Genomic DNA, 19464 nt, shown 5'->3' on the forward strand with positions numbered 1-19464 from the left:
ACCTGGTGGCCGGATGGGAATTAAGCCCCGGCTCGGAGCAGGGCGACCCCGGGCGGAGGAGGGTCCGCCCGGCCCCTGCCCGCGGGGGCAGGCTCCGGGTTGACCTGGTAGCTGGACGGGAATTAAGCCCGGAGCCCGAGGCAGGGCGACCCCGGGCAGAGGGGGTCCGCCTGGCCCCTTCCCGCGGGGGCAGGCTCCGGGTTTACCTGGTGGCCGGACAGATATTAAGCCCCAGCTCGGAGAAGGGCAGCCCTGGGCAAAGGAGGGCGTACCCGGCTCCTTCTCCCCCGTGCGAGCTCCGGGTTTACCTGGTGGCCGGTTTGCTTTCGGGCCACCAGGTCAACCCGCTGCCTGTATGGGGTTGACCTGCTGCCCGCAGGGGGGCAGGCTCCGGGTTGACCTGGTGGCCGGACGGGAATTAAGCCCGGAGCCCGGGTGCAGGGTGACCCTCGGCTGAGCGGGGTCCGCCCGGTCCCTGCCCGCGGGGGCAGGCTCCGGGTTGACCTGGTGGCCGGACGGATATTAAGCCCCGGCTCGGAGAAGGGCAGCCCTGGGCGGAGGAGGGTGCGCCCGGCCCCTTCTCCCCTGGGCGAGCTCCGGGTTTACCTGGTGGCTGCTCTGCTTCCCGGCAACCAGGTCAACCCGCTGCCTGTATGGGGTTGACCTGCTGGCCACAGGGGGGCAGGCTCCGGGTTGACCTGGTGGCTGGACGGGAATTAAGCCCGGAGCCCGGGACAGGGCGATCCTGGGCGGAGGAGGGTCCGCCCGGCCCCTCCCGCGGGGGCAGGCTCCGGTTGACCTGGTGGCCGGACGGATATTAAGCCCCTGCGGAGAGAAGGGCGACCCTGGGCAGAGGAGGGTGCGACCGGCCCCTTCTGCCCCGGGCGAGCTCCGGGTTGACCTGGTGGCCGGTTTGCTTTCGGGCCACCAGGTCAACCCGCTGAATGTATGGGGTTGACCTGCTGGCCGCTTTCGTTCCCGGCCACCAGGTCAACCCGCTGCCTGTATGGGGTTGACCTGCTGCCTGCAGGGGAGCAGGCTCCGGGTTGACATGGTGGCCGGACAGGGATTAAGCCCGGAGCCCGGGACAGGGCGACCCCGGGCAGAGGGGGGTCCGCCAGGCCCCTGCCCGTGGGGGCAGGCTCCGGGTTGACCTGGTGGCCGGACGGCAATTAAGCCCCGGCTCGGAGCAGGGTGACCCCGGGCGGAGGAGGGTCCGCCTGGCCCCTGCCAGCGGGAGCAGGCTCCGCGTTGACCTGGTGGCCGGACAGGAATTAAGCCCGGAGCCCGGGTGCAGGGCGACCCTTGGCTGAGGGGGGTCTGCCCGGCCCCTGCCCGCAGGGGCAGGCTCCGGGTTGATCTGGTGGCCGGACAAGAATTAAGCCCGGAGCCCGGGGCAGGGTGACCCTCGGCGGAGGGGGGTCCGCCCAGTCCCTGCCCGAGGAGGCAGGCTCCGGGTTTACCTGGTGGCCGGTTTGCTTTCAGGCCACCAGGTGAACCCGCTGAATGTATGGGGTTGACCTGCTGGCCACAGGGGGGCAGGCTCCGGGTTGACCTGGTGGCCGGATGGGGATTAAGCCCGGAACCCGGGACAGGGCGACCCTGGGCGGAGGAGGGTCCGCCCGGCCCCTCCCGCGGGGGCAGGCTCCGGGTTGACCTGGTGGCCGGACGGGAATTAAGCCCGGAGCCCGGGTGCAGGGCGACCCTCAGCTGAGGGGGGTCCGCCCGGCCCCTGCCCGCGGGGGCAGGCTCCGGGTTGACCTGGTGGCCGGACGAGAATTAAGCCCGGAGCCCGGGGCAGGGTGACCCTCGGCGGAGGGGGGTCCGCCCAGTCCCTGCCCGAGGAGGCAGGCTCCGGGTTTACCTGGTGGCCGGTTTGCTTTCAGGCCACCAGGTGAACCCGCTGAATGTATGGGGTTGACCTGCTGGCCACAGGGGGGCAGGCTCCGGGTTGACCTGGTGGCCGGACGGGAATTAAGCCCGGAGCCCGGGGCAGGGCGACCCCGGGCAGAGGGGGGTCTGCCAGGCCCCTGCCCGCGGGGACAGGCTCCGGGTTGACCTGGTGGCCGGACGGGAATTAAGCCCGGAGCCCGGGGCAGGGCGACCCCGGGCAGAGGGGGGTCTGCCAGGCCCCTGCCCGCGGAGGCAGGCTCCGGTTGACCTGGTGGCCGGACGGATATTAAGCCCCTGCTGAGAGAAGGGGGACCCTGGGCAGAGGAGGGTGCGCCCGGCCCCTTCTCCCCCGGGTGAGCTCCGGGTTTACCTGCTGGCCGCTTTCGTTCCCGGCCACCAGGTCAACCCGCTGCCTGTATGGGGTTGACCTGCTGGCCGCTTTCGTTCCCGGCCACCAGGTCAACCCGCTGCCTGTATGGGGTTGACCTGCTGGCCGGAAGGGACTTAAGGCCCAGGGCCCCTGGAAGGGCGACCCCGCCCTTGTTCCCCAGAAAAGGAGAGAGGTGGCTCGCTGCGGGAAAAGCTGCCTACGGCACCTGGGATTCCCTGGCGGTCACCCATCCAAGTACTAGCCAGGCCCGGGACAGTTTATCTCCCGAGATCGGACGGGATTGGGGGCCTTCCGTCTGGTATGGCCGTAGGCTCTCGGCTCCGGGCCGCCTCGTCCCCTTTCCCTTACCGACTCCCCTGCCTCGGGTGGGCCCGATCCTTTTTTCCCTTTTGTTTTTTTCGCTCCGGAGACTGGATGAGCCCCCCCACCACCACTTTTGGACTCGGTGACAATTTTTTTTCAGACTTCCAGGGGCCCGATCCTGGCTGCGGAGACTCGGCTCCGGGCCGCCTCGTCCCCTTTCCCTCACTGGCTCCCCTGCCTCGGGTGGGCCCGATCCTTTTTTCCCTTTTATTTTTTTCGCTCCGGAGACTGGATGAGTCCCCCCAAAACCACTTTTGGAGTCGGTGACAATTTTTTTTCAGACTTCCAGGAGCCCGATCCTGTCCGCGGCGTTGCAGGCTGGCCTGGGGACCTTCTCTCTCTCCGGCCGCGGACGGCGAGACGCTCGGCCACCAGGTCAACCCGGAGGAAAAACGGCTGAAAAAAGTGGCTAAGTCCCCCCCGGGCCACCAGGTCAACCCGGAGGAAAAAGCGGCTGAAAAAATGTCTAAGTCCCCCCGGGCCACCAGGTCAACCCGGAGGAAAAAGCGGCTGAAAAAATGTCTAAGTCCCCCCGGGCCACCAGGTCAACCCCGAGGAAAAGGCTGAAAAAATGTCTAAGTCCCTCTCGGCCATCAGGTCAACCCCATTGAAAGTAATGGGTTGACCTGATGGCCGGCAGTCTCACGGAAGTCCGGATGGGGTCGTCAAAAGTGCCCTCGGCCGACCGAGGGAACCAGGAGGTCGGATAGAATTTCAGATTGGTCCCGCTAAATTGGCGGTCGGATTTTTCACCTAGTTCATTTCGACGGGTGCGAGGAGATTTATGAGAACAGGTTTTTCAGAACCTGTGAGAACCAGAGATGAGCCTCGGGGACCAATCTGCGCATTCTACCCGATCTTGTGAGGGGGGACGGGGGCACGTTGGCAGGTGGGGCGGCCCCCGGCCCCCCCGGACCCCCCCTTTTCCGGCTTTTTTCCTCCGGGGACCCCGTCGTCCCCTCGCACCCCCGGGTGGCCGGGATGCGAACTCCGACTGTCGGCGCCCCCCGCAGGGAGGGGGGGCCCGCTCCTCTCTCGCCTTCCGATCGATGCGGTGCCCACCTTCGCGACGGGAAGGGCCCTCCGCGGGCCGGCGCCCCGACCGCAGGGGCGTCCGGCGTTCAGGCGGATTGGGTCCCTCTTCCTCTTCGCGTCCCCGGATCCTGGGGCCGATTGGGACTTCCATCCTTTGGGGGGGGGGGGCCCGGGCGCGTGCCCGGCCCTCCTCGCCGTGGGGCCAGCCGGCCGAGATCTCCGCCCTGCGAGGTCGAGCGGCTCTGGCAGCCCACCCAGGGGTCCGAAAACCCAGGGAGCCGCGAGGCTCAGCAGGGCCAAACACGTCGCGAGAGCGAGCAGGGGCGCGCTGCGGTCCCCCGCCGTGCCCGACGGTCCTTCTCCACGCACGCTCCGGGGCGCGGGCCCCGGCTCCTGGAGCCTCCGTCGGCCGTCGGTGGGACCCCACGTACCGCCCTCTCGCTGGAGCCTCAGTAACCCCTGCTGCCCTCCCTGCCTGGGTCGCCGACTTCTTCTCTAGCGGGTTGCCTGGAAGGCGGCCGCGGCCTCCTCCGCGCCGCGTCGCCACGTTCGAGGGCCACCGGGAAGCGCGGGGTGAAGGGGGGCCCGAGGGGGCCCGCCCCGTCTGGCTCCCGCCGTCCTTCTTCGGTGTCGGCCGGGGCACCGGGGGGAAGAAAAGCAGCGAGAGGGCCCCCGCGCCCGCTCTACTGCCGGACTCCCCCGGGTGTCACCCGGAGCACCGGGGAATGCGGGGGGAGAGAGGTCCGAGGGAGGTGCCGAGGGGGTCTCGACGGCCCCCTCTCGCCCTGCCGCCGTCTCTCTCTCTCTCCCCCGCCGGCTTCGACCCTCAGCCCCCCGGGGGGGGGGTGTAACCCGGGCCGCCTGGGAAAGCGGGGAGAAGGGGGGCTCTCTTCGGAGGAGAACTGTGGTAATTCTAGAGCTAAGGCTTATTATCTATAAGCCCACCCCTTCCCCAAAGTCTCCTCCCCCTCCATGCCCCTATTGGACCCCTCCCCAAATCCCTGCCCCGGCCCCATCTCTTCCCCTGAGCAAGCCATGTTCCCCTCCTCCCCCCTCCCTCGCAGTGCTTGCCGCATGAAAGAGCTGTTTCACAGTGCAAGCGCTGGGAGCCGGGAGAGAAGCAGGATGCAGCGGTGCATTTACGGGAGGAGGCACAGGCGGAGGGGTGGTGGGGCAGGGAGCTGCCAGTGGGTACAGAGCACCAACCAATTTTCCCCCGTGGGTGCTCCGGGTTTACCTGCTGGCCGCTTTCGTTCCCGGCCGCCAGGTCAACCCGCTGCCTGTATGGGGTTGACCTGCTGCCCGCAGGGGGGCAGGCTCCGGGTTGACCTGGTGGCCGGACGGAAATTAAGCCCGGAGCCCGGGGCAGGGCGACCCTCGGCGGAGGGGGGTCTGCCCAGTCCCTGCCCGCGGGGGCAGGCTCCGGTTGACCTGGTGGCCGGATGGATATTAAGCCCCGGCTGAGAGAAGAGCGACCCTGGGCAGAGGAGGGTGCGCCCGGCCCCTTCTCCCCCGGGTGAGCTCCTGGTTTACCTGGTGGCCGGTTTGCTTTCGGGCCACCAAATCAACCCGCTGAATGTATTGGGTTGACCTGCTGGCCGCTTTCGTTCCCGGCCACCAGGTCAACCCGCTGCCTGTATGGGGTTGACCTGCTGCCTGCAGGGGGGCAGGCTCCGGGTTGACCTGGTGGCCGGATGGGGATTAAGCCCGGAACCCGGGGCAGGGCGACCCTGGGCGGAGGAGGGTCCGCCCGGCCCCTCCCGCGGGGGCAGGCTCCGGGTTGACATGGTGGCCGGACAGGGATTAAGCCCAGAGCCCGGGACAGGGCGACCCCGGGCAGAGGGGGGTCCGCCAGGCCCCTGCCCGTGGGGGCAGGCTCCGGGTTGACCTGGTGGCCGGACGGCAATTAAGCCCCGGCTCGGAGCAGGGTGACCCCGGGCGGAGGAGGGTCCGCCTGGCCCCTGCCAGCGGGAGCAGGCTCCGGGTTGACCTGGTGGCCGGACGGGAATTAAGCCCGGAGCCTGGGGCAGGGCGACCCCGGGCAGAGGGGGGTCCGCCAGGCCCCTGCCCATGGGGGCAGGCTCCGGGTTGACCTGGTGGCCGGACGGGAATTAAGCCCGGAGCCCGGGGCAGGGCGACCCTCGGCGGAGGGGGGTCTGCCCAGTCCCTGCCCGCGGGGGCAGGCTCCGGTTGACCTGGTGGCCGGATGGATATTAAGCCCCGGCTGAGAGAAGAGCGACCCTGGGCAGAGGAGGGTGCGCCCGGCCCCTTCTCCCCCGGGTGAGCTCCTGGTTTACCTGGTGGCCGGTTTGCTTTCGGGCCACCAAATCAACCCGCTGAATGTATTGGGTTGACCTGCTGGCCGCTTTCGTTCCCGGCCACCAGGTCAACCCGCTGCCTGTATGGGGTTGACCTGCTGGCCGGAAGGGACTGAAGGCCCAGGGCCCCTGGAAGGGCGACCCCGCCCTTGTTCCCCAGAAAAGGAGAGAGGTGGCTCGCTGCGGGAAAAGCTGCCTACGGCACCTGGGATTCCCTGGCGGTCACCCATCCAAGTACTAGCCAGGCCCGGGACAGTTTATCTCCCGAGATCGGACGGGATTGGGGGCCTTCCGTCTGGTATGGCCGTAGGCTCTCGGCTCCGGGCCGCCTCGTCCCCTTTGCCTTACTGACTCCCCTGCCTCGGGTGGGCCCGATCCTTTTTTCCCTTTTGTTTTTTTCGCTCCGGAGACTGGATGAGCCCCCCCACCACCACTTTTGGACTCGGTGACAATTTTTTTTTCAGACTTCCAGGGGCCCGATCCTGGCTGCGGAGACTCGGCTCCGGGCCGCCTCGTCCCCTTTCCCTCACTGGCTCCCCTGCCTCGGGTGGGCCCGATCCTTTTTTTCCCTTTTATTTTTTTCGCTCCGGAGACTGGATGAGTCCCCCCAAAACCACTTTTGGAGTCGGTGACAATTTTTTTTCAGACTTCCAGGAGCCCGATCCTGTCCGCGGCGTTGCAGGCTGGCCTGGGGACCTTCTCTCTCTCCGGCCGCGGACGGCGAGACGCTCGGCCACCAGGTCAACCCGGAGGAAAAAGCGGCTGAAAAAATGTCTAAGTCCCCCCGGGCCACCAGGTCAACCCGGAGGAAAAAGCGGCTGAAAAAATGCCTAAGTCCCCCCGGGCCACCAGGTCAACCCCGAGGAAAAGGCTGAAAAAATGTCTAAGTCCCTCTCGGCCATCAGGTCAACCCCATTGAAAGTAATGGGTTGACCTGATGGCCGGCAGTCTCATGGAAGTCCGGATGGGGTCGTCAAAAGTGCCCTCGGCCGACCGAGGGAACCAGGAGGTCGGATAGAATTTCAGATTGGTCCCGCTAAATTGGCGGTCGGATTTTTCACCTAGTTCATTTCGACGGGTGCGAGGAGATTTATGAGAACAGGTTTTTCAGAACCTGTGAGAACCAGAGATGAGCCTCGGGGACCAATCTGCGCATTCTACCCGATCTTGTGAGGGGGGACGGGGGCACGTTGGCAGGTGGGGCGGCCCCCGGCCCCCCCGGACCCCCCCTTTTCCGGCTTTTTTCCTCCGGGGACCCCGTCGTCCCCTCGCACCCCCGGGTGGCCGGGATGCGAACTCCGACTGTCGGCGCCCCCCGCAGGGAGGGGGGGCCCGCTCCTCTCTCGCCTTCCGATCGATGCGGTGCCCACCTTCGCGACGGGAAGGGCCCTCCGCGGGCCGGCGCCCCGACCGCAGGGGCGTCCGGCGTTCAGGCGGATTGGGTCCCTCTTCCTCTTCGCGTCCCCGGATCCTGGGGCCGATTGGGACTTCCATCCTTTGGGGGGGGGGGCCCGGGCGCGTGCCCGGCCCTCCTCGCCGTGGGGCCAGCCGGCCGAGATCTCCGCCCTGCGAGGTCGAGCGGCTCTGGCAGCCCACCCAGGGGTCCGAAAACCCAGGGAGCCGCGAGGCTCAGCAGGGCCAAACACGTCGCGAGAGCGAGCAGGGGCGCGCTGCGGTCCCCCGCCGTGCCCGACGGTCCTTCTCCACGCACGCTCCGGGGCGCGGGCCCCGGCTCCTGGAGCCTCCGTCGGCCGTCGGTGGGACCCCACGTACCGCCCTCTCGCTGGAGCCTCAGTAACCCCTGCTGCCCTCCCTGCCTGGGTCGCCGACTTCTTCTCTAGCGGGTTGCCTGGAAGGCGGCCGCGGCCTCCTCCGCGCCGCGTCGCCACGTTCGAGGGCCACCGGGAAGCGCGGGGTGAAGGGGGGCCCGAGGGGGCCCGCCCCGTCTGGCTCCCGCCGTCCTTCTTCGGTGTCGGCTGGGGCACCGGGGGGAAGAAAAGCAGCGAGAGGGCCCCCGCGCCCGCTCTACTGCCGGACTCCCCCGGGTGTCACCCGGAGCACCGGGGAATGCGGGGGGAGAGAGGTCCGAGGGAGGTGCCGAGGGGGTCTCGACGGCCCCCTCTCGCCCTGCCGCCGTCTCTCTCTCTCTCCCCCGCCGGCTTCGACCCTCAGCCCCCCGGGGGGGGGGTGTAACCCGGGCCGCCTGGGAAAGCGGGGAGAAGGGGGGCTCTCTTCGGAGGATAACTGTGGTAATTCTAGAGCTAAGGCTTATTATCTATAAGCCCACCCCTTCCCCAAAGTCTCCTCCCCCTCCATGCCCCTATTGGACCCCTCCCCAAATCCCTGCCCCGGCCCCGTCTCTTCCCCTGAGCAAGCCATGTTCCCCTCCTCCCCCCTCCCTCGCAGCGCTTGCCGCATGAAAGAGCTGTTTCACAGTGCAAGCGCTGGGAGCCAGGGGGAGAAGCAGGATGCAGCGGTGCATTTAGGGGAGGAGGCAGAGGCGGAGGGGTGGTGGGGCGGGGAGCTGCCAGTGGGTACAGAGCACCAACCAATTTTCCCCCGTGGGTGCTCCAGCCCCGGAGCACCCAGTCAGTGCCTATGGCCCCCAGAATGCTGCTCCCCATCCCCTGGGGTCCCACCACTACCCGTACCCAAAGACAGTTCAGTCCCCTCAAGTGCTCCCAAGGTGGGGTGAGTGGCTGCGGAGCCCCACTCCCTAGCTCCACCAATTCTACACTCTCCTCCCCCCGGTCTCATGACAATTCAGGCCCCAACGCTGGGCTGGACCCAAGCCTCCCAGGGACTGAAAACACACAAATACCTTCTGCTTGGGAGAGGCACAGGCCTCCCCCAAGGCACTGCACGTACTCCTCCTCCAACTCCACTCCTCTTGCAGAAATATCACACTCTTCAAGGTCCCAGCCAGCAGCCCCGAGACCTGCACCTCTCTCCAGCTGGGGGCCTGAGCCCCACCCTGCTCCCCACTCCCTCGAAGGAAAGCCAAGTGCTGGGTGAGCACCTAATGCTCCAAACATTCGGCACATCCTGTCTCAGACAGGGCAGCCAGATCAGGACATTCAGGTGAAGGCAGAAACAGAGACAAGGAGACAGAGCTTCCACCTCCACCACGTGAGAATGCAGCCATCTGGGAGGAACCTGCTATATGCCCAGAGGCCTTTATTCCTCCAGCCTGCAAGGAATGATGGCATGTCAGGAAGTTGCCCCTTCAATCCCACACACAAAAGGCCCTTCTTAGCAAAGGCAAAATCCTGAAGAGAAAAAGCAATGTTAAACAGGACTTAAGAGAGATACCTTAAGAGCTTAGTGAAGAATTCGTCACCTGACCAGGGACTTGAACCCTGGACCCTCAAATTAAAGTCTGACGCTCTTCCAACCGAGCTAGCCAGGCTCACAAAGAAAGAGAGCAAGTTGATGCAGAGGAGAAACTAGTCAAGAAAAAGAGAGCCGGAAAGAATAGGGGAAACCTGCTGCTCTCTCTCATGCTCTACCCAGCCGTAGCCTGGCCTGGTATTAGTGCTGGTTAAGAAGAGGGGAAAGTATCGCATCTACCAGCTGTCCAGTAAGGCTCTCCTCCTTCTGCCACTGGCCAGGTCCTGGGATAACCCCAACCCCTGCATGACAGAGAGTGGTGACATCGGCAGAGAAAGCACCTGGAAAGCTTGAGGGTCTAGGCCAGTCACCTTTTGGAGTCTTGTGGCTTGGCCTCCTCTGCCCTGGGACTTTGGCCTATGAAGTCTGGCTCTCCCGGCTGCCCTCCTTGGCGTGACTTGCCAAAGGAGAAAGAGAGGCAGGAATGGGGCAAAAGAGGAAAGTCATGCTGAGGAAGGCAGGGTAGAAGCTAAGTGCCTCAGTGCGGCTAAGTAGGGTTAGTAGAGCGCCACCATTCGTTCTGACAAAGCCTGGGGAGATGGTGTTGGCCGCTGGGAGGTAGAATCCGGTGACTGTCTCTTGGCAGCCCACGGATGGCTACTTGCAGCCCAGGAGAAGAAGCGGGTTCTGGGTGGAAGGAGATGAAGCAATGGTGACTCCCAGTGGGCTCCTTTCTGGCCAAGATGATGTGCTATGGTGGCCTTGGGCATAGGCGCCAACTTCTTCTGGCGCTGTGGGTGCTCAACCCCCCTCTGCCCCCGGCCCCACCCTGACTCCATCCCTGCCCCGCCCCCATTCCAACCCCTTCCCCAAAGTCCCTGCCCCAACTCCACCCCCTCCCTGCCCCATTCAACTCCTTCTCCAAATCCCCACCCCAGCCCCGCCTCCTCCCGAGTGCACAATGTTCCCGTTCTTCCCCCCTGTAACGCTGCTGGTTCTGGTGGGACCCAACTGAGAGTGCCAATTCAGGACAAATTGCTTCAAGCAGGGCAGTTACAGCCCAAGGCTGGGGTTTCTCCACCTCTAAGGCAAACCAAACCAGCCAAACAGAGCAGACTTTGGTCTCACCACACTGGCTAACCACAAGTCACACAAGCAATTCCCTTAGACACTCCAGTTTCCCAGTATCTCCACCAGCGCCACTTGTTATGGCAACGAATGGTTATGAAAACCAATACCCCAATAAAAGAAAAAAGGTTCTCTCGACCCCAAAGGACCAAGCCCCAGACCCAGGTCAATATACAAATCAGATCTTACCCACAAATCGCGCTGTTGACAATCCTTTAGAATCTAAAATCTAAAGGGTTATTCATAAAAGGAAAAAGATGCAGATGAGAGCTAGAATTGGTTAAATGGAATCAATGACATGCAGTCATGGCAAAGTTCTTGGGTCAGGCTTGTAGCAGTGATAGAATAAACTGCAGGTTCAAATCCAGTCTCTGGAGAACATCCCCAGCTGGGATGGGTCTTTCAGTCCTTGGGTCAAAGCTTCAGTGCAGCAAAGTCCCTCCAGAGGTAAGAAGCAGGACTGAAGACAAGATGGAGGAGCTTGAGCAGCTTTTTACAGTCTCTTGCCATGTGGTCTCTCTCTTTGTCCCAAAGACAAGCTGCCCATCACACGGCCTGGAAACACCTCAGAGTTCTGTCCAGAGGCAGGTCCCTGCACACCTTGCTGAGTGGCAAGGCGTGTCTGCCATCTCTCAATGGGTCAGTTGTGTCGCTGATGGTCCTTAATGGGCCATCAAGCAGGCTAGGCAGAGCTGACACCAACTTGTCTGGGATGTCCCCCAGAAGCATAGCAGAAGTTTGAAATACAGACAGGAGAGAGCCAATATTCATAACTTTAACTACAAAAATGATACACACATACAGACAGCATAATCATAACCAGCAAAGCATAACCTTGTCTTAGACACCTCATTCGACCCCCTTTATACAAGATTTGGTGCCACTACAGGACCTTGATTGCAACAATGATCTATACGGGCCCAGTTCATGTCAGTAACGTCACACCCCCAACAAAAAATTGATGCAGGAAGGGATGATACAAACATCACTGACGGCATCCCAAGAGCTCCCCATCCTTGGTTCTGTCTTACTACAGCAAGTATTGGGTTAGAAGCTGTATCAGTGTATAATAAAATGGTTTATCAAAGTCATGTTCAATAACATGATTGATTCTCTTTACCAACTCAAGGTAAAACTTGGTTAGAACAATAGTGGATTGGATCTGCTCTTGCAGCATGGTTCCTGTATGTCTCATGTAATCTTGCCAAGAGCTAAAGAACATAGCTACTTTATCCATACAAGCTCTGGCAAATGTCTGGAGCCTAATTAACATCAACTTAATGTAAATACTGTTCTTTATAGTACAGGAATCTTGGCATGTAGCTATGAAAGCAATATGGTACTGTGCCTCAGTTTCCCTTTTCATACAGCACAGCCGGTTTGGACTGTCTTTTCCCCTGTGAAAAGTTACAAAACTGTTTACAGGCATTAACTGTGAAACAGCAGTATAACAAGGCCTTTTAACATAAAGTGTGTTCTGGGGGGAAGGATAGCCTAGTAGTTTGAACTTTGGCCTTACAACCCTGATATTCTATGACCTCAGGAAGTCATCTAGTCCAACCCCCTGCTCAAAGCAGGACCAATTCCCATTTTTTGCCCCAGATCCCGCAATGGCCCCCTCAAGGATTGAACTCACAACCCTGGGTTTAGCAGTGATGTTAGAAGCCATAATTTGCCCCAACCAGCTTTTACCATTGACTTTTACACTCTCTATGAATTTTTCACTACCACTCCCATACAGAGCATTGGCACAATTTACGGAGTCACCTTCTACTGAACCCATAGTAACAGCATTTACATTAAAGGTGGCAGTGTTGGGGTACATTTGGTTACACTCAGACAACTGCTCGGAGTTATACAACATACCAACATTGTTATAAACTGGACTTTCAAGAGGATACACTTTCTGCTGTTCTTCTCTTGCTTTTTTGATTTGGAGCTGAAGTCGGTCAGTTTCTTGTGGCATCTGGCGAACCCTCTCCTTAGCAGCCAGCCGCTCCAGATGCCCCTTATGAGCCCTTTCCTTCATCAGCCTCCTTCTCCAGCTGGGCCAAGGCTCCTTTCTCTCTCATTCCAGTTCCTGCCAGATTTTGTTCATGTTCTAACTGCAGGCCGTCTCTCAGGGCTTGCAGTTTCACTGCTTCTGTAGTACCAGGTAAGCCCTGTGCTCCTGCCTTCTGATAACTGGCCATTAACAGATCTCTCCGTTCTTGATTTGTAGCTTTCTTTCTAAAGCTTATCCCCTTTTCTGAACACAAATCTTTCAGGGCTTTTTTGTCAAGGCCCTCGTATGCTCCTTGCTCACCCATTGCAACTACTCTTTAACCAACCAAACTCTCAATACCAACATTCAAATTTGGATAGCCGTGGAGTTCTGACCCAAAGCTTAATTGACCTGGTTCTGTGGATCCTACCACGACTATGCCACTGTAACGATGCTGGTTCTGGTGGGACCCAACGGAGAGCGCCAATTCAGGACAAATTGCTTCAAGCAGGGCAGTTACAGCCCAAGGCTGGGGTTTCTGTGCACACCAAGACAAACCTAACCAGCCAGACAGAGAAGACTTTGGTTTCACCCCACTGGCTAACCACAAGTCACATGAGCAATTCCCGTACACACCCCAATTTCCCAGTATCACCACCAGTGCCACTCGTTATGGGGACAAATGGTTATGAAAACCAATACCCCAGTAAAAGAAAAAAGGTTCTTTCGATCCCAAAGGACCAAGCCACAGACCCAGGTCAATGTACAAATCAGATCTTACCCACAAATCATGCTCTTGTCAATCCTTTAGAATCTAAAATCTAAAGGGTTATTCATAAAAGGAAAAAGATACAGATGAGAGCTAGAATTGGTTAAACGGAATCAATTCCATACAGTAATGACAAAGTTCTTGGTTCTGGCTTGTAGCTGTGATAGAATAAACTGCAGGTTCAAATCTAGTCTCTGGAGAACATCCCCAGCTGGGATGGGTCTTTCAGTCCTTGGTTCAAAGCTTCAGTGCAGCGAAGTCCCTCCAGAGGTATGAAGCAGGATTGAAGACAAGTTGGAGGAGCTGCAGCAGCTTTTTACAGTCTCTTGCCATGTGGTCTTTCTCTTTGTCCCAAAGACAAGCTGCCCATCACACGGCCTGGAAACACCTCAGGGTTCTGTCCAGAGGCAGGTCCCTGCACACCTTGCTGAGTCCCAAGGCGTGTCTGCCTTCTCTGAATGGGTCAGTTGTGTCGCTGATGGTCCTTAATGGGCCATCAAGCAGGCTAGGCAGAGCTGACACCAACTTGTCTGGGGTGTCACTGAGAAGCATAACATAAGTTTGAACTACAGACAGTATAGAACCAATATTCATAACTTCAACTACAAAAATGATACACACATACAGATAGCATAATCATAATCAGCAAAGCATAACCTTGTCTTAGACACCTCATTTGACACCCTTTATATAAGATTTGATGCCACTACAGGACCTTGGTTGCAACAATGATCTGTACGGTCCCAGCTTATGTCAATAACATTACATATTGGAATTAGCAATGTGATTTTTTAAAAAACAAATCTTTGGTCAGCCCAAATCAAGGCATTTCTTACAGTTCTCTCCCATGTGGATTTTCTCTTGTCTAATAGGGAATGACCTCTGATTGAAGATTTTCCCACACGCAGAGCATGTGTTGGGTCTCTCTCCACTGTGGATTCTATGATGTCTAACAAGGTCTGAGCGCTCAATGAAGTTCTTCCCGCACTCAGAGCATGTGTAGGGTCTCTCTCCTGTATGGATTCTCTGATGTCTGCTCAGGGTAGAGCTCTGTTTGAAGCTTTTCCCGCACTCAGAGCACGTGTAGGGCATCTCTCCTGTGTGGATTCTACGATGTGTGATAAGCTGTGAGTGCCGATTAAAGCTTTTCCCGCACTCAGAGCACGTGTATGGCGTCTCTCCTGTGTGGATTCTACGATGTGTGATAAGGTTTGAGCTCTGATTGAAGCTTTTCCCGCACTCAGAGCATGTGTATGGCGTCTCTCCTGTGTGGATTCTCCGATGTGTGATAAGGGCAGACCTCCGACTGAAGCATTTCCCGCACTCAGAGCACATGTAGGGTTTCTCTCCTGTGTGGATTCTGCGATGTGTGGTAAGCTGTGAGTGCCGATTAAAGCTTTTCCCACACTCAGAGCAAGTGAAGGGCGTCTCTCCTGTGTGGATTCTCTGATGTGCGATGAGGGCATAGCTCCAACTGAAGCATTTCCCACACTCACAGCATCCATAAGGTTTCTCACCCGTGTGGATTCTCCTATGTGTGATGAGGTATGAGCTCCGACTGAAGCGTTTCCCACACTCAGAGCATCCATAAGGTTTCTCACCTGTGTGGATTGTCTGATGTGTGATAAGGTGTGAGCTCCGATTGAAGCGTTTCCCACACTCAGAGCATATGTAAGGTCTGTCTCCTCTGTGGATTCCCTGATGTGTGAAAAGGTCTGAGCTCCCATTGAAGCTTTTCCCACACTCACGACATGAGTAGCGTGTCTCTTCCAAGTTGATTCTCTCATGTCTAATAAGGTCTGAGAGGCTACTGAAGCTTTCCTCTGGCCTCTGCTGAGTCTCACAGGTGTTTGCTTTTTCTGGGAGTGCACAACTCCCAGAAACGTGCCCTTTGGGTCTTCCTGATAACATCCCATGTGGTTCTACTTGCTCAGCATCTGCCTGCTGGGGTTTCTCCTCATTCTCACTCACCATCCCATCACCTGATGGGAGACAGAGAGAATCCAGACATAGGTCACTCCCTGCACCACAGAGAAAGGAATTCTCAGCGACAGGAATGGAAGAAGGGATGAACTAAAATGTGTGTGGGAGAGATCAAACCTATCAGGAGCTGATTTTCTCCAAACCTTTCCCCAAAGGAGAGAGGAAGGGATCAGTTTTGGTCCCCATCTCACCAGAACACTCAGGGGAAAGCGAGATCGGGGAGGGACCTGCTGCCAGTTTTCAGTCAGGATAGGTGGGAAGCCATGAGTGACATCTGCCTAATGATTCCACATCTGCAGGGAACAATCCTGAACTTGGAGAGCTCACAAGGTCTTTATAGGGCATCCCAAATGTTTCCTGTGTTCATGGATAGTTTTTGAATTGCTTTAACCAATTCCTCACCTGTGCAAGCAGCTCTTGGGAGCACTTCTTTCTCAGAGCCCTGGAGGTCTGGGACCCATGCCTCTTCCCCTTGTTCCAGCTGCGAGATCACATCAGGTTTGGAAACTGGAAACCCTGCTCAAGGCAAAGAAAACAAGGGAGGTCAGTAGAATTTGTGGGATACTTGTCACAAAGAATATTCCATGATTTTAAGCCCAGCTCATTTTTAAGCAGTAACATCCCAAAGCCAGCTTCCTTAGCTCAACCCAGGAGTTATTATTATTCTAAATCATATTCATTACCTTAATGCCTAAGGACCAGCTAACAGTGGGTCCCCATTGTGCTAGGACAAGAACAAACACAGAATAGTAGATGGCCCATGCCCTGAACAATTTACTATCTCAATAGACAAGACAGACACAAAATGGGGAAGGGGTAGAACCCTCTATGAAAATATAGATATTCAGGCCTGCTTGTAAAGCCTATACTTTAAGAACTTAGGTGTATTTTTATCACTTAGCTAGTTACAGGGGTATAAAAACAAAGAACCAAAATCTCAGTCTGCCTGTGTATGGGCCTTCTCTCACTAGGATAGACTGAGGCCTTGTTCTTCCGCTAAGCAGCAGGGGCAGCCATAAGCTGGGAAGCGTATGGTCACATCATCACAGCCTAAACCAGTCACACTGAAATAAGGTGGTATTGGGTTGTTAGGAAGACGATCCTGTCCAGATAGTGCCCATCACCACCAGATAAAGAAAATTTAGTTTGATAGCATCCTATCTGGCAAGAAATCACTCATCAATGGTTGTGGTACGCTCATTTCTGTATTGTTTTGTTTTTATGGCCACCACTTTTCTATTGTTAATCTGTCTGGTTCTCTGTTTGTCTGCTATATAATTAATTTTGCTAGGTGTAAGTTAATTAGGGTAGTAGGATATAATTGGTTAGAAAATTACGTCACAATATGTTAGGATTGGTTAGTTATATTTCAGTAAAATGATTGGTTAAGGTATAGCTGAGAATATGACTATATAAACTGGGGTCAAACGGGAAGGGGAAGGGAAATTAGAATCAGGTTTATTAATGGAGGAATGGGAACAGGGACCCAGGCAATACTCTGCGGCAGCAGAGCTGGGAAGGAGGACGTGGGGGAAATGCTCTGCTGTATCAGAGCTGGGAAGGGGGACGCGGGGTATATGCTCTGCTGCATCACAGCTGGGAATGGAACACTGGGGAACAGATTATGTGTGTATAGTGATAAGCCCGACTGGTGTGAATGGCTTCGGAATATGCTTGCTTGTAAATTAACCCCAATAAACATCGCATTATCTGCCCTTCGGACTTCTGGTCTTATGTTGCTTGTGGTCTGCGTGACGAGAACCAGGGAAGTGGGAGGGTGAAGGGAAAGCCCTCTAGCAAAACTGATGTGACCTGATAACCAAGAGGTAAACCTTAGATGAAGGTTGTAATTCCCTGATCAGTTCCAAAGTGTTTCCCACTGATGAGGGGGTGATGGTAAATACGCATTTAGATCCTTTTCTTGTTTTATATCTTTTCCCCATAAGGCTTAACCTCTGGCACACTGTCATAGATGCATAGCATCCGTGCAATGCCCTGGCTTTTAAACAGTCCTTGGGAGGTGCCTCTTGAGTGCGCTAGACCCCCAAGGGGTCCCACTCTTCCACAAGGATAGGCCATGCAGCTTCACCACCTGAGACTGAGCCTCTGGCTTCAACACTCCTATTTCAACCCGTGAGCTCTGCCAGCAGGCCAGGCTGAACTACACTCCTCTTCAGAGACCGTTCCTCATTCATGCTTCAGTGCACCTCAGCAAGCTTTTGCTGTCACACTGGGCAGACTTTTAAAACATAGCAGGGATTATTAATCAAGCAAAACACAGCATTAGAAAGCCCTTAGATGAGGACAGAGAAGCAAAGAAGACAATATAGCCCATACTGGACAATGCCCTTGAGCCATGCTGCTGTTGAAAACAGTTTTGTTTCCTTTCACTTTGCCTGTCCATTTGTCTTTGCTCCGGTAGAGCTCCCTGCGCCTGCGAGCCCAGTTCTTCCTGCTCCCAATAACATAACGAGTCCATGTATGCTTCACTTAGCCAAGCGGAGATCCTCCCATGGACAGGTGACAATTATTCCCTTGTCTCTGTTGGGTATACCATTGACATAGGTTGGTCCCAGCCTGTCCTTAATGACCCATTCACATCACCCCATGACAGCTACGTGACAAAACACCTCATGCCTCCTGCTCTTTATAATCATAGCAATCCCAAACACAGAAGGAAACTGAGGTGCATATTGGCATCATAGAAGTATCACCAAAATTCCCACCTCTCTCTCTCTCTCTCTCTCTCACACACACACACACAGCTCACAACCCTTGGAGAGAAAGGAAAGCACAGGAACTGGACTTTAGTCCAGTGAACACAGTGGAGGACAAGCTGCAATCCTCAAACCCTGGTCAAAAAGGAGAGGCATGTGGGTCCCTACTCATAGAGAGGGGCTGGGTAGAGTCCTGATACTGGAGAGGGCATTCCTTGAGCAGAGCATGGAGGCAGGTCAAAGACTTAACTACCCCGGAACTGTGATATCGCAAAAGCACATTTTGGGGAATGAGGAAATCTAATGACTCAGGTGCAATGGGAGGGAGAATTAAACTCCCCCAGTGTGTGGAGAAGGTTTGGGAATTAAACACTAAATTCAGGAGCAACAGCCTCTAATTCTTCTGGAAAAGGAGAATGTAAGAAACAAGAACTGGGCCATACAACCTCAGGAGGGACAGGCTCGAAGATCAAAGGAGCCTGGATGCTCGCATCTTCAGGAACTCTGGTCTGTTTGAACAGCTGCAGGAAGGGACTTACTTCCCAGACCAGAAAATAACCACTGGGGATGTTCAAATGCCTATAGTTATCCTTGGGGACCCAGCCTACCTACTTAATGCCATGGCTCATGAAGCCATACACAGGCAGCCTGGACAGTAGTCAGGATCTGTTCAACTATAGGCTGAGCAAGTGCAGAATGGTGGTAGAATGTGCATTTGATGTTTAAAAGCTCCCTGGCGCAGTTTACTGACTTGGTTAGACCTCAGCGAAACCAATATTCCCACTGTTATTACTGATTGCTGTGTGCTCCACAATCTCTGCGAGAGTAAGTGGGAGATGTTTATGGCGGGGTGGGAGGTTGAGGCAAAATCGCCTGGCTGCTGATTACGCGCAGCCAGACACCAGGGTGGTTAGAAGAGCACCAGCACGGTGTGCTGCGCATCAGAGAAGCTTTGAAAACCAGTTTCATGGCTGACCAGGCTATGGTGTGGCAGTTCTGTTTGTTTCTCCTTGATGAAAACCCACCCCCTTGGTTCACTCTACTTCCCTGTAAGCCAAACGCCCTCCCCTCCCCCCTTCAATCACTGCTTGCAGAGGCAATAAAGTCATTGTTGTTTCAATTCATGCATTCTTTATTAATTCGTCACACAAATAGGGGGATAACTGCCAAGGTAGCCCGGGAGGGGTGGGGGAGGAGGAAGCACAGGGTGGGGTGGTGGAGAAGGGGAGGAGGGACGAACAAGGCCACACTGCACTTCAAAACTTATTGAAGGCCAGCTTTCTGTTGCTTGGGCAGTCCTCTGGGGTGAAGTGGTTGGGTGCCCGGAGGGCTCCCCCTGCGTTCTTGGGCTTCTGGGTGATGAGGCTATGGTACTTGGGGGAGGAGGGCGGCAGTTACACAGAGGCTGCAACGGCAGTCTGTGCTCCTGCTGCCTTTCCTGCAGCCTCAACCACACACCGGAGCATATCAATTTGATCCTCCAGTAGCCTCAGCATTGCCTTCTGCATCCTCTCATCATGCTGCTGCCACTTATCTTGCTCCCGCCACCTCTC

General features: G+C 57.0%; 3 protein-coding genes and 2 non-coding genes across 31 annotated transcripts in view; 1 reads left to right on the forward strand and 4 right to left on the reverse strand.

Annotated features, from left to right (window-relative positions):
• Positions 1-19464, forward strand: part of LOC102943236 (zinc finger protein 883) — a 2438435-nt gene that overhangs the window by 1705380 nt on the left and 713591 nt on the right. The gene's annotated exons all lie outside the window — the stretch shown is intronic.
• The window catches only part of LOC114020163 (zinc finger protein 501), a 1907800-nt gene that overhangs the window by 1671381 nt on the left and 216955 nt on the right, over positions 1-19464 (reverse strand). The window lies entirely within an intron of this gene.
• LOC119564595 (zinc finger protein 883) overlaps positions 1-19464 on the reverse strand; it is a 1467279-nt gene that overhangs the window by 823180 nt on the left and 624635 nt on the right. For 11 of the 18 annotated variants that reach the window (XM_043537454.1, XM_043537432.1, XM_043537441.1 and 8 more), the window contains one exon: positions 15597-15710. In XM_043537454.1, the coding sequence (XP_043393389.1) occupies positions 15597-15710 (114 nt within the window). Of the gene's footprint in view, positions 1-12061; positions 15233-15596; positions 15711-17531; positions 17736-19464 lie in introns of those variants that run through there. The other 7 variants (XM_043537438.1, XM_043537437.1, XM_037887444.2 and 4 more) reach the window with 3 other exon arrangements.
• LOC119564661 lies at positions 2478-2596 on the reverse strand. Its single transcript, XR_005223631.1, has one exon. It is a non-coding gene; the product is annotated as a 5S ribosomal RNA (ribosomal RNA).
• On the reverse strand, positions 6194-6312 carry LOC114018366. Its single transcript, XR_005223630.1, has one exon. It is a non-coding gene; the product is annotated as a 5S ribosomal RNA (ribosomal RNA).

This window comes from Chelonia mydas, chromosome 28, assembly GCF_015237465.2.
Source record: "Chelonia mydas isolate rCheMyd1 chromosome 28, rCheMyd1.pri.v2, whole genome shotgun sequence".
Lineage (NCBI taxonomy): Eukaryota > Metazoa > Chordata > Testudines > Cheloniidae > Chelonia > Chelonia mydas.